Raw genomic sequence first — 15,001 nt, 5'->3', positions numbered from 1 at the left:
GACCCTTCGAACCTTTCCGATCCCGACCCTTCGAACCTTTCCGATCCCGACCCTTCGAACCTTTCCGATCCCGACTCTTCAGGCCTTTCCGGTCCTGACCCTTCAAATCCTTCCAATCCAGATGCTTCAAATCTCTCTGATTCCAATGTGATAAAAGAACTTTCAGATAGAGATGGCAAGCAGAAGTATTTCACAGTCACAGATTTTTTGGGGTGCCATTTCACCCACATGAAACAAGTGACAGTTTCCTGTTGAGGGCACAGAAAATTTACCAGAAATTATTATGCAGGCAGTGATCATTGGGAAAGGGATTTCAGTTGTCTGTAGCAATTAGTTTTTTAGTGTTGATTGACTTACTTGGGTTGGCAACTCATGGAGAAGAATTGTGTAAATAAATTGAAGAAATTTGTCTGTCCTTATCTGGGGAAAAAAGGCTGTTGAGTTAATTAAACTATGGATGAAAATGCCACAATACTGATGTTCAACGTTAAGATAATTATTTCAATTTCTTCCCTGTTGGTTAACTTTCTGTATTTGAACCATGTTATACTTCATGACTTCAGTGGATTTTTTCCAGATGATGTAACTGGCACTAACTTTTGCTAGAAGCCAGATTGGCATCATATTAGGATTTATAAATCCGTAATTATCTAATATTCGGGAGAAAATTAAAGTTTTGAAACATATAAAATTTACAAATAGAGTTAAGTATTCTTGAATATTTTCTCATTCTAAAAATCAGCTTGATGATTAATTAAACAGTTATATGACAAGGGTGATTGAAACTTCATACCTGGGATATTGGAGCCTACCACAGGATGCTTCTGTTTTTGAAAATTGAGGTAAAATTTGTAATCTTTTTCAAAGCTGCCTTTCATATCTTTCAGATTGCACTTTAAAGCTGTGTCTGAAATCTTTTTCTTATGGAAGAGTACATTAGCTGCACAGTTGGCAGTAACCTGTGGTGAGAAGCAATTGTTGTAATAATGTTTAGTTCTTTTAGTAGTACTATTAGCAATTGTATTTGTTGCATCATGAGGCAAAAAGAGCCACTCATTTAGTTTGGTTCCTTCTGTTTAAGTCGACAGTGAAAGATACTAAGCCTCGGTTACTTAACCCTAATGCCAAAAGCATATAATGAAAATATTTTTTTAAAGTTTGTGTGAGTCACATAGACAGTGAAAGTTGGAAGAAGGGCTGTTAGTATTCTACTTGCATTTGAAGAGCTTTCTTGATTTTTTACTTCGAATTCGAAGTGGTACTTGTGTCCTATGTTCAAAATTGTCTGGATTAAAAAAAACAGAATGGGTTTACGTTGAATCAGTTTTAATGCAAACAATAGCATATACAGTTCAGTGTACCTTAGACGATGTATTTGTGAGCATGCATCAGTTTGTGCAAAAATCAGAATGTATAGGTTTAGATCCTGTTGACGTATAGGGAACATAGTCCTTTAAGAATTGGAGAAATAAAATTCATTGTTGTGAATTATTGCTCTCCACTTGAAATTCCTCCATGACTTTATTGTGGTGGCTTACCATCAACATGTTGGTGTTGTACATGTTAAAGGTGGTACATATTAAAGGCAACTGGAAATGATTGTTCAGAAACAACTTTCTTCATGAGCATGAATTAAATATTAGAAATAATGTACAACACCAGTGAGTTCAGATTACATCAATGCAATCTAGCTTTTCCTTTCATGGTTTATAATACCATACATCTTGTAATATGATCTACTGATTGAAGTTTTAAATTTGTCATTAACCTGCTTTGGCTGAAATAGGAAGATAATCAATTTAAACACGAGAACTTACAGAGAATCGAAGATTTTTGAGGCAAAAAAAGAACACTAAGAAGAAATCTTTATAACGTGTGTTGTATAGCCCATTACAGTAAACATCCCAAGGTGTTTGATAGGACCATTATATAGCAAAGTTTGACACTGAGATAAGGATATTGGGGTTGATGCAAAAACAATTGGTCAGATTTAGATTTTAAGCAGTATCTCTAAGAAATTTAGAATCCTTTGGAAAGGGAGTTTAAGAACTTGAGCAGCTGAAGGCACAGTCTCAAATAGTGGAGCAATTAAAATCAGAGAAGCTTCAAATCTTGTTTTCAAATAGTAGGTAACAGAAATGACCAAGTGCAAGAAAATCATCAATCATTAAGTTTAAAATAAGAATCTAGCAATGGATAATGAGCAACGACTACAAGATAAATTAATCAGTTCAAGTTACGAGAAAATCTTTTTACTCCATTTTGCACTTCTCAACTAAATTGAAAGCTTGCTGCTAAAAATGAGTTTGTAACATGGCATAAGTGTTTAAAGTGGTAACATTTTCATTTTAAATGAAATGGCAAACATGCTTACACAGTTTAGTATTCCACAGTAGAAATGCCTCTGAAAAGGTTTATGTGCCATTTGAGAAGCCCTGAGTCTCTAATTCAAGAGGACTACCAAATCTCTCCTCTAAAAATATGAAACTGGGCAGATAACACTGACAAGCGTCTCACTGATGGCAAAATTGGAGTTCTTCACCTATTAGTTAATGTTGGTCCCTTAAGAGGACACAACTGGGAAGTTAATAATGGGGAACACAGCAGCAACACTCAAACAGTATTTTGGTTTAGTTTTCAAGGTGGAGGACCGCGAAACCACTCCCTACTGTAACAGGTAATACAGAGGTTATAGGAAGGAGGAACAATCGTCACCCCTAGGCAAAAAGTACTGAGCAAACTATTAGGATGAAAGGCAAACAAGTTCCCAGGACCTAATCTCCTAACTTTCTGCTTCAATCTTTTTGGCAAAGCCCTTTCAGGTATTAGCAGGGAGTTTGAATTTATTTTTAAAAGTTAATGGGCCCTCTTGAGATCATCAAAATCACAAGCTCTACCACCTAGGAAATACTCATGGGTACGTGGAAGCACCATTATCTCCAACCTTCCCCCCCCACTCCAAGTCCTGCAGTATCTGCTGTTCCTTCACTGTCACTGGATTAAAATCCTGGAACTGAGTGATTACTTTGACCACACAGACTGTACAGTTTAAGGAGGTTAATCAGCGTGAACCTCAAGGGCAACAGATGATAAATAGTAGTTCTTGTCAATGAAGCGCACATTCAGTGAATTAATTTAAATTTAAAATTTGTTCCAGTTTCTTGGCTCCATTCGATTATGTGAATGACAATTAATTTGCTTCTTCAAGACTTGCTGAAAATGTTTAGTTAAATTTGGGCAACGTTTGAGCTGGAACATTTGATTTCATTGTTTGGATTTCTAAGAGAGCATAAGAACATAAAGAACTTAAAACAGGTGCTGAAGGGTTGCAAATGTGAAAAAGTTATTAGATGCTAAGTGCATGGATTAGAATGCAATTTTCTTTCGTACAGTTAAATAGCCTAGCCCAACCTGCTGTGATTTTTGCAGAATTGAGGAGCTTTGGGTTTTCCTCAGTTACTTGTATCTGGAAATTTCTTCATATAAACCTAGATTCTTCTGAAAATAATTCTGTATTTATTGTTTTAGAATGGAATAAATTGAAACCATTGAAATTTGAAAGCAATGTATTGCTGTAAATCCACTATATCCTTTATAAACTTAGTGAAATTGTGGAATTTAATATTAACAGCAAATTGCATAAGCTAAAGTCACTGATCCAACCTAGTGACCGTATTGTTAGCTTCTTGTGCTCAAAATTTATTATTGAAATTAGATAAGGCCTTCTCCTGAGTTCGCACATTATTAAAATGAATGTGTCTAGCTTTCTTGCAGGCAGGTTCCAATTCAGCAACTTTCCAGTGAACAAAGGCATCTGCCATTTCCCTGTTCATGTGCTCTGCATTTTAATTCTAGCTCTCAGCTTTAACCAGAACATGTTGTGTGAAAAAGACAGAAAAAATATTCAGAACACCACAAGATCTGTTACAATTAGTTCAGAAAGCAAGTGGTTTAAATTTCTGTTACTTGTACTATTTCTGTTTGTTTTAAAAGAATCTTACCTCAATGTAGGCTTTCTTTAGCTTATGTAGTTCGTAAACTCTGGTTGGGGATCCGTGGCGATAGTTTAAATAGTGGACAGCCACACTTGCAGCTTGTTGAGCAAGACGGGCTTCTGCAGGAATTTCGAGAGCAGTAATTGGAAGGTTAAAATGATTTGTTATTTTTGGTATTCCATACAATGATGGTAAAACACCAATGATGAAAGATGGGACTAGGTACATTTTTGAGCTAACCCGATTGTAAACTAAACTCAGCCCTTGCTGGTGGACAATACAGCTTCAACAGTTGCGTCAGGATGACAGTGCAGTCACAACCTTAGTGGTTATATATTCGACTAATAAATACTAATGTGTCATGGACTTTGTTACAGTCTACAATGTCTGCTTCCAACACACTTGTACTTTTGCCTTTAATCTGGACTTAGTTTATTGTGGCTAATATACTCTGGAATGTTCTTCTGACTTAATTCTGTTAATCTTGTTTTTAACCAAAAATTAATTTCCTCCTGTCTTTGAACTTGAGCTGAAACTCATTTTAAGCATCTATATGTTTGGAGTGCTTTTCCACATTTATGAGAAGTGAGTGGAAGCAATATTATTTTGTGATCATGTTAATGTTCATAGCCTTTAGGTTATTAATTACAAAATAAACATACCAGTTGTATTTTAGTTTGATTCATTCACCTTTTGTCGTATATGCTCAATGCTGTGAGTAAGGAGGGCCTTTTTAAAACTCTTGTCACAAATCTTGGGAGTTTAGCTACTATTTTAAGAAATTGATGAAGTTTACACGTGTCTGTCTAGAATTTCTGTTTTGTAGGAATGGGAATCATCATTTTTTAAAATTTATTAATTCAAAAGAGTGTAGAATTAGTCAGAAATTGAGGTAAATAGATAATTTGCAATAATCATAAGTAATCTTCAACCTGAAATTTCTGGGAAGGCTCAGTTTTGTATGCGTCAGTTAAACTACTGACTATTTTTGAGGGGATATTCACAGCATGTTGTACTACAATATTTTGAATGATAGGCACCCACATTGATGAATTAATTTTTATTTAATCTCTCAATATTGACCAAGACATTTGCAGTTGATTATTGTACAATTTGTTAGAAAGTCTTTAAATTGTTGATCAGCTAAAAATAAAAATGTATAGAAATTAACTTACGTTAAGATTTAGAAGCTATATTGTTGGACTGGAGCTCTGAGGTTCTAAGTAGAAAATATGAGCCCTGTGTTAGCGTGTGAGTTTGCCACTGGACGTGCACTATGCTTTTGATTTGGAGTTCTTAATTTGATTTGTCACATTGGAGCTTTTTTTGCAGATATTTGCTTAGCTGAGCCAGTTGCATTGCTGAGAAGGAAATGAGAAAAACTTGTCTACGACTTATTTTAGTGACTGACTGGTTTACTTCATAATGAACATTTCCAGATTTTGTACTAACCTGGATTCTAAATCAGCCACAATATAAGGGAGATCCACATTTTCAGTTGTTTTCCTCTTCAGCAATTTACCGTTCCTTTGTCCCGTTCTTTACTTGGTTTGCATGGTATGTTGGGCAGGGTCTTACCTGAGGAAAGAAAAGCAGCAGGTTAGCAAGCAAGTGAAATGAAGACAACAACTTTGCAAAGCATAACTCAATTACAATGATTGAACTCTGCCATTTGATAATATTTCATCCTTCTCTTCAAGTCACTGATTCTTGCTGAGTTCTGTTCCATGCAACTGCTCAATCTCAAGCACTTTATAGAATTGACTATTTGTGTTGCACCAATCCAGCTTATTTCACTATGATTGTTCTCAAAATTTACTGGACTAGAAGTTGGCTTTATCCATTCAGCCAATAAGAGAACTGCATAATAGTGCCTCAAGCACATTCATTTTAAAATGGAAATTGCCAAAAATTGTTTCTGACACAACAATTTGGAAGTTGTTGGAGTGTGTGCAGTTCCCAGGGTTGGAAAATAGTCTGCTTGATGTTAAACCAACCATGCTAAGTCATTTGTTGATGATAATTTGCAGCAGTGCTTTCCATCCTATTTCTTCTGACCCCATTTCTAGGCTGGAAAATTGTCATGACCCTTGAATGAGAACTGTTAGATTGGGAGGATAGGTGTACAGTGTCAGAGTTCCACGGCAGCAATTGTTGCCTCAGAGTGTGTGAGACCCCACTTGGGATCCTGAGCACTGGTTTCGGAAGCCCTGATTTACAAAAAAATGTACCTGATATTCTCACAGCATTTTCCCCAAAGATCAAGGAGTACTTACCTTTCCTTTTACTGCATGTAGCTGATAGTAAAAAGAGTGCCAGAAATTATACTCATTACTCAAACCTCTTCATCCAGTGTCAAACTATAAAATTCCATTGGCTTTTGCAAAATTAAGACAAGAGTATCTGGTCAATAGTTTTTGTTTTTTCAGATATAAAACTCTGTTGAAGTTCATTATTGATTGATACATGCACTGCAGCGTAGCCTGTTTTTAGGCTGATCACCCCAGAAGAGATGTTGTTTGCTACGTTTTTGGCTGTAGAAAAGGTTTTGATCGTAAAACAATGTCAAAACTGTATCTGGTATGCAACTGTTCTCCACAGTGACTTTATTATAAAACATTATGTTGGGGTTATCTTATGAGGATAGGTTGAGCAGGGTAGCTTGTACTCCATTTCGAAGAATGGGAGGTGATCTTAATGAAACATATAAGATTTTGATAGGACTTAACAGGTGGATACTTGCCAATATTTCCCCTTGCAGGGGTACAGTACCAACAAGGGACCCAAGGTTTATGGGTGACAGGTAGCTAAGGGCAGTTTAGGCCACAGTTGGATCAGCTGTGATCTTCTTGATTGGTGGTGATGCAGTTTCGAGCAGCCAAGTAGTCATTTCCTATTTCTTATGACACCTACATTTTATGCATGCCATACTAAATAATGTGTCACAGCTCTGTGGAATACTTAGATTTACAGCAAGAGTATACTGTCAAGGCTACAGTGCATTCTGGGAAGACGCCTGCCTGGAGGTTCCAAGAACCATCTGTACTTTATTTCTTTTAACTGCCGGAGAGTTTTTCCTTAGGCAGTACCTCGGATTGAGGATAGCTTCCACTCCAGTGTTGAGAATCCTGAGGTGATTAAATAGTACATTACTGGATCCACAAACGCTGCCGCAGGTGGTGTATGTCGAAGCAGGTATGTGGGATGCTCAGATTTCTGCACACTTTTTCTGTTCTTTGTGCTTGTCCTCATTTGGGAGAGTTGGAGATGCTCAAGTGGTTCTCCTTCATGGATGCTTCTTTTAAAATAGAGTGGCTTTGAGCTAGAGATTCCCACATGTGGAGATACTGCATTTTTTTCAAGGAGGATTTGCCACCTTGGCGGTAAGGGAAATATCGTCCTCTCTCAGACTCAGGACCTGGTTTGCAGGGTAAAAATAATCAAATGTTCTCCTTTCTAAGGCTCAAATGTTGTTACTGTATGACATCACATCGAAAAGATATCTTGTATTTACGCTTATCTCAGATTGGATAACCTAACCATGTGTTTTATTGAGAAGCATACCTTTACTTTTAAAGATAATGTGCAGAATTGTTATTCAAGTTATCTGTTTGTTTATTTTTCCAGCTTTGAATTTACTCACAAAAAGCAATCTGGTGGTGCAGGCCAGTATGGCAAAGTTATTGGTGTACTCGAACCACTGGACCCTGAAAACTACACCAAGTTAGAATTTGCTGACAAAACTATTGGAACAAATGTACCAAAGCAGTTTATACCAGCCATTGAGAAGGTAATGAATCTGATATATCCTTCCCTCGACCCCGTTCTCCGTCTGAAACTGACTTTAGGTTTTCTTGCTTTACCTCAAGCAATATTACCTCGTCTTTTAGTGGGACTAAATTGTGAATTATAATTTCTAATGTTGCCAATAGAAATTGAATTGGAATAATTGCTATCCATGTGGCAGTGTTGCAAAACTAAATTTGAGGTTTGCTGATGAGACATTGAGGAAAGCTGTCAATTACATCATACTTCACAGGAAATTAGCAAAATTGAGGCTATACCTGAAGCTGGTACAGAATGCATAAAATTTGTGATATTAAAAATATTAGTTGAATTAAACCAAAATAACAAGCTCCATTCAATGTTTATGCCTGTGCATAGTTGTAATTTAGGGATAAGATGGGCGACATGCACGTACAATCAATGACCAGCCTCCTCTTTTCTAATTTGAATGTTTAAAATCCATCCATATTAATGGAATGAGAGCCATCTGCATACGTCATCTATAAGGATATCGAGTAGAATAAACGTGGGCATTGCCAAGCCAATTTTGAAGGAAAACACAAAGTACAACTTTTCATTTATCATTAAATTGGCATTGTTGTCTAGATTACAAAGATGACTGCTGTGGTAAATGGAAAAAATAAATCATACCGATGTAGGTGGATCGCCTGGTACTCTGCAAAGGATTGTTATGTTGATGGCACATTTTGGAGGGAATATGACCTTTTAGCTAATCTGTATGGCGTGAGCCAAATCTTGGTATAAAGAACAAAAAGTGAAAAAAAATCTGACTCCTCAGTAATCCTTTCTTTCAGGCAATCCTTCATTTTCTATGGAATTCAGGAAATAAAATGTGCAAAATCCTTTCTATTCGACATTTAACCCAAAAATCCCTTTCATTTTAAAAATTATTGTAGTTCAGTTATATGGGTGCCCATAAACCAGCACAGTGCTTGGCGTCATCAGCCCATCCTTAACCCAGAATGTGCACTCACAGCCATTTTACTAGAATCTCATTCATCCAAGAAAGTAAGAAATAATTATATTAAATAAATAAATCTGTGACTTGAAACTCATTTAAGGCAGTAATCTAATCTGGGCACGAGATGACATCGCCAAATCCATGGAGTTTTTTTTAAATTTGTTGCATTATCTTGACCCTTGATTTATTGCAGTATTTTATCTATTGCAAGTGATTCAAATGGTTAAAAAGATTGTATAATGCAATTTTTTGTATATTATTAAAGAAGTAGTGTAAATATACTGCGTGAGTCTGTGTTCTAGAAATGTGTAGCTTTACATACAGTTCGATGGAAGATGATCACTATTTTGTAATAATCATTGCATAAGACTTTTTTTTTAATCTGGACCTGCATCAGTTATAATATTTCAGTTGAATTGTTTTTGTATGATTTCTTTTCCAAACTATTCTTCCTGCCTTTTAACATTTACTAATTTTACAATGTGTCACTGAAGCGACTTGCACAGCCTCCATACTTTGTCTGGCTGAAATCCATTATTTCAGTAGAGACAATGGGTTGGGACCTTCTTGATTTGTATAGCAGATCTGTGTAGAAAGGGTAATATTCACAGTTCGGTGCCTTGCTTAAATGTGCAGTTTTCATTCAAATCAGTGTTATGAAATCTATAATTGTTAAACCAAAAACACATTGTAAATGTCATTATAAAATGGTATGCATTACTTCGGTAGGGATTTCTTGAAGCTTGTGAAAAGGGTCCTCTTACAGCTCATAAAATTTCTGGAGTTCGATTTGTACTGGAAGATGGCGCTCACCATATGGTGGATTCCAATGAAATTTCTTTCATAAGAGCTGGCGAGGGTGCTGTCAAACAAGGTTTGTAAAGCTAATAGAAATAGTTGATGGAAATGCAAAATGTTAACAATAAATTGTCTCAATGCTAATCCATCTTTTAAAAAAAGAAATCAGTCGAGCTTTTTCTTCAAAAATGTTTAACTTGGGCATCTTTGATCAAATTTGCTAAAACATATTTTTCTGAACAGTTGATCTGTTGACACAAAAATACAAGTGGTTCCTTTAAGGAGAGGCTGATTTTGCAGAGTTTCATATTTTACCTGTATGTATTTATGTCTAAATGATGATAAACATCCTCATGACTTCAAAACTATATATTGGATATTTGTAATGAATGTTCAGAATGAGAACAATGTGCACTTAAAAATGGAAGATTGTTTTGCAAGAAAATTGTAATTTTATCACAACTATCATTTTGTTATGATTTACTATTCCGTACATGTTTTTCATGTTGTTTTCAGTCCAATTTAATGTTCGTAATATTTATCTAGAAACGTTGTGTAATTGTGAGAATTGTGTTTTGCTACATGCCAAAGGCATCTAATATTGTCATAGGATCCTGTTTTTTATGGAAATCAGTGCGCTCAAAAATCTCAATTACACATGACTTCTTCAGCATTTACTTTTGACCAAATGGTTGTAAAATAGTGAGCATATACTCGTTGCTTTAGACAGCCAATCAGCTAATGATATAAACATAAAAGCGATTACAAGCATATCTAAAGTTACACTTTGTAGAGATATCAGAAATTAAAGATGAATTATGAATGTGTGAACATATAAAATTGATGGGCAGGAAAAGAACAGCTGGCCCTCCAAATTTAGCTGCATATTATATGTTGATAGTATCTTGAGTAGAATCTTCCAGTACCCTGCAGAAATGTAATTTATTGCGAGTTGCAAAATACCCTGCATTTGGCCTTCCATATAAAATCATTACACGCTTTCTGTTTGTTTCTATTCTTCAGCAATGGAGAAGACCAGTGTGGTTATTCTGGAACCCATTATGTCAGTGGAGATTGTAGCACCAAATGAGTTTCAGGGAAATGTCATCGCTGGAATTAATCGTCGACATGGTGTTATTACTGGCCAGGATGGATCAGAGGGTTATTTTACACTTTATGCTGATGTATGTATGATGCATTGCCAAGCTTTATTTCATAGAAAATTGCTGATAACACCATTGGATAGCAACGGTCACATGTTACCTTATATCGATACTGAACTTTTTTTTATAAAACAATTTGCAGTATATTAGTGATTGGCTACAGATAATGTTACAAAAGGTAATAGGAATTTCATGCTTCTTTTAGTTGCAGCGTTTTCACTGGATGGTGTGATATCTTAGATGCATTGAGGTTTGCAGCACAGGAAGAGGCCATTTGGTCCATGATGTTCTGCATCAGTCAATAAAACTCTGGCTGCACTTACCTTATTCTCCAGCATTTAGTCCATGGCCTTGGAGATTATTGCAACACAAGTGAAATTTGAATACTGTTTGAATGTTAAGAGATTTTCTGACCCATCAACCCTTTCTGGCAGTGAGGACCAACAAACTCCCACCAACCTATGAGTGAAAAGCCTTGTTCAGGTCTCCTCTTAACCTTACCTTAAATCTGTGCACCCTAGTTATTAACCCCTTAGCTGATGGAAAAAATGTCTTCTGGTCCACCCTATCTATACCCCTAATAATCCTACATGCTTCTTTTAAGTCCCCTCTCGATCTTTGCTGAGCCCAAGGAAAACAACCCAGCCTATCTGATCATTCCTCATATCTTCAATCCTCCAGCCCACGTAAATCTCCTGTGCACCCTGTCTAGTCCTTCCTGTAATGTGACAACCAGAACTGCAGATAGTGCTGCATTTGTGACCTAACCAGTGTTTATACATTCCTGCATTACCTCCTTTCGCTTGTATGTTGTGCCTTGGCTACTAAAGGCAAATATTTCATAAGCCTCCTTAAACACATTATGCACCTACATTGCTACCTTCAGGGAGTTTTGGATATGCACACCAATACCCTGATCGTAAGTACACCTCACATCCTGCAAGGATTCTGTCCCATTCTCCAAGTTCCTTCACCTACGTCATATCTGTTTGGATGATGCCACCTTCCAAAACAGCACTGCTGACATGGCTTGTTTCTTCCATGACCGTGGTTTCCCACCCGCTGTGGTTGACAGGACCCTCAACCGCATCCGACATATGACCCATGTTCTTGTCCTTGCCCCTTCCCATCACTCACAACAGTGTGATCGGGTCCCCCTTGTTCTCACTTTTCATCCCACCAGCCTCTGCATTCAAAGGATCATTCTCCACCATTTCAAACAACTCCAGCAGAACGCCACCACCGAACAATCTTTCCCCTCTATCCCCTGTCTGCATTTTGCAGGGGTCATTCCCAGTAGGGCACCCTAGTCCATTCATCCACCACTAACACCACCCCCACTTCCCACGGCACCTTCCCATGCAACTGCAAAAGGGCAACACCTGTCCCTTCACCCTCTTCCTGCTCACCATCCAAGGGCCTAAACAGTCTTCCAGTTGAAGCAGCATTTCACCTGTACCTCCTCTAGTCTAGTCTATTGTATTTGCGACACCCAGTGTGGCCTCTCTACATTGGAGAAACCAGACTCAGACTGGGTGACTGCTTTGCAGAACACCTCCGGTCAATATTCAAGCATTTCCCCAACCTTCCCATAGCCAGTCACTTTAACACAGCATCCTGCTCGCACACCCACTTGTCTGTCCTCGGCATGCTGCAGTAAATCTCAGCAAAACTGGAGGAACAACATTTCATCTTCAGGTTAAGCACTTTATAACCTTCTGGATTTAATATTGAGTTCAGTACCTCTAAATTGTGAACCAACTCCCAATTCCTTCCCTTTCTTTTAGCTTGACTTGTTGCATTTTGTTATCATGTCCTCTCTCCCCTCCCCCAACCCCAGTGGAACTGTCTGTTCTTTCAAGTCTGGCAGTTAGACACACCATTCCTTTGCCATTCCACCCTCCCCCACCCTCCCTCCGGCCACTATTGCATAAATGCTGCCCCCTGTACACTTCATGTCAGCTCTGATGAAGAGTCATCTAGACTGGAAATGTTACCTTGCCCTCTCTCCGTGGATGCTGCCCTGACCTGCTGTGATCTCCAGCATTTGTTGTTTTCCGTACAGATTCCAGCATCTGCAGTAATTTGGTTCTACCATTCATAGTGTAATCCCTCACCTTGTTGGGTCTTTTCATTTGTGCCTGCTCTGTCCAGCTGACCAGTCCATTGATATCCTCTCTTTTCAGCACCCTGCCAATTCTTATGTGATCCACAGATGTCTTGATCATACCCCCCATGTTGAAGGCCAAATCATCAGTGCACATCACGTACAGTAAGGACCCCAGCAGTGATCCCCGCAGAACTCCACTGGAAACAGACTACTAGTCAGAGAAACATCCCTCTATCATCGCCCTCTGCTTCCTGACTCTCAGCCAGTTTTGGACCAATGCGCCATTTTGCCTTAGATCATGTCTGCTCTTACTTTCTTGGTCCATCTGCCATGAGGTTTTCTTGTCACTTTATAAGATAAATGATCTTTATCTGAATGAGAGAAAATCAACATTCTCATCATACAAGAGTTGAAAAATGTTTCTTGTTTCACAGGTACCACTGAATGACATGTTTGGATATGCCACAGAACTGAGATCATGTACAGAGGTATATATTCAAGCATGTAAAAATGTCTGATTTGCATGGCTTTCAATTTAACCTCTTGCTCCCCTGAAGCTGTTCATTTTCTTTTTAAAACAGTTTGAAATAGCATTAAGAATATAGGGGGATGAAGATTTGTTACTTATGATTAGTAAAGCTTTAAGTTTTACTTGATTAATTCTTAATTTTTCATAATATGAAATGTAGGTGAACATTTTAAAAGTTTGTGTCCTTTTTATAACCTTTTTAACTTGTGTTTTCCAGGGTAAAGGTGAATACACGATGGACTACAGCAGGTACCAGCCATGTCTGCCCAGTGTACAGGAAGAGCTGGTCAATAAATATCTGGAAGTAACTGGTCAATTACCAGTTAAAAAGGGAAAAGCCAAGAACTAAACGTCATTGTTGGTTGATTTTTCAAGACATTACCGTGCACAGTTTAAAACTCTTTCAAGAACACAAATACACTGGCATTGTTGTTGGAAATATTTTTATTGGTGACACTTACCCCTAAGAATTCTTTAAGATTATTCCTTTGACAGGACTTGCAGCAATCAGTGCATCTCATGAACTGACATTAAACTATTGTCAAGTATTAAAGGAGATTGACTATCAGGCAGTTACACACTGACATGTACTCCTTCATGTTGCTGCTTTGAAAGCAGCTGATTTTTTTGGATTATAGCAGTGGAAATTAGCTGATACCTTTTTGAAAAGAGTGTTAGGTGATTTCAAGAATTGTTGAACAACAGAGAAGTGATAAGTTTTTAATTGCTTATCACTTAAAAAATGTTAAATTGTCCCAGATTGTTTCCCACAGTACATTTTCTATGGTCCAGGTATCATTTTCTGAAATACGATATACCAATCCAAAGCATAAGATATCCCCCAGTTATCATGTATTCTTTGAGGGCAGCAATTTTTGTCAGTTAAATTTAACTTGGACCCTGCATTGCTTTCAGAAGTATATCAATTTTCTTTTTATATTTCTGTTAATTTAAAGGAGTACTATATTATTCAGAAATATTTTGGGAAACTAACCTTTGTTTTAGAAGAGCTATATTTCAACATGATGATCTTGTGGAAGTAGCATTGCTATTTATTATTTAGATTATTTACTATATTCTGTTTTAATCTACAAAAAACATTGTGTTTGACAAATATTGTGTCCTTTTAAAAATGCAGTGCTGTAAAAAAGGATATTTTTATCTGGAGCTGATAACTCAAGCTTCCCAAAGTTTGTGTCTGTGTGCTTTTGTCTTGTAGAAACTCATGGACTTTTTTTATCTTTTGGATTCACAGACAATATAGATCTAACCGTGAAACTGAAAGGAAGAATGACATAGATAGTGAACTTTGTTAAATGAAAAGGTTATTTCATTTGTGATTATACCATTTGATTGCCAGAAGGTGTTTATTTCTTGCAAACTGTTTATTTTTTCTTGTGCTATTGCACTTCACTATCTTATGCATTACTGGGTTTGAGTCTCCTGCCACTGCTATTCCTGGGAAATACGTGAAAGTGATCTTTGGCCCCTAGCTGTCCACTCTTTCTATCTCTCCCTGTGACCCAATTTCCCAAATTAGTTTCCAATCTGACCTATTTTAAACACTGAAATGTCATGTGATTCCAGAAATCAATAAAAATGAAACAGCAATAAAGCAGTACACAACATATTTTTAAA

General features: G+C 37.1%; 1 protein-coding gene across 1 annotated transcript in view; it reads left to right on the top strand.

The window, feature by feature from the left end:
- The window catches only part of gfm1 (G elongation factor, mitochondrial 1), a 39,639-nt gene extending 24,638 nt beyond the window's left edge, over positions 1-15,001 (top strand). Inside the window, exons 14-18 of the mRNA XM_048604264.1 lie at positions 7,623-7,785; positions 9,493-9,637; positions 10,585-10,745; positions 13,269-13,322; positions 13,581-15,001. Of these exons, the coding sequence (XP_048460221.1) occupies positions 7,623-7,785; positions 9,493-9,637; positions 10,585-10,745; positions 13,269-13,322; positions 13,581-13,712 (655 nt within the window). The 3' untranslated portion in view covers positions 13,713-15,001. The remainder of the gene's footprint in view (positions 1-7,622; positions 7,786-9,492; positions 9,638-10,584; positions 10,746-13,268; positions 13,323-13,580) is intronic.

This window comes from Rhincodon typus, chromosome 13 (assembly GCF_021869965.1).
Source record: "Rhincodon typus isolate 14 chromosome 13, sRhiTyp1.1, whole genome shotgun sequence".
NCBI classification, from domain to species: Eukaryota; Metazoa; Chordata; class Chondrichthyes; order Orectolobiformes; family Rhincodontidae; genus Rhincodon; species Rhincodon typus.
The sequence above is the reverse complement of the archived record's forward strand: the minus strand, read 5'-3'. Positions and strand labels throughout refer to the sequence as shown.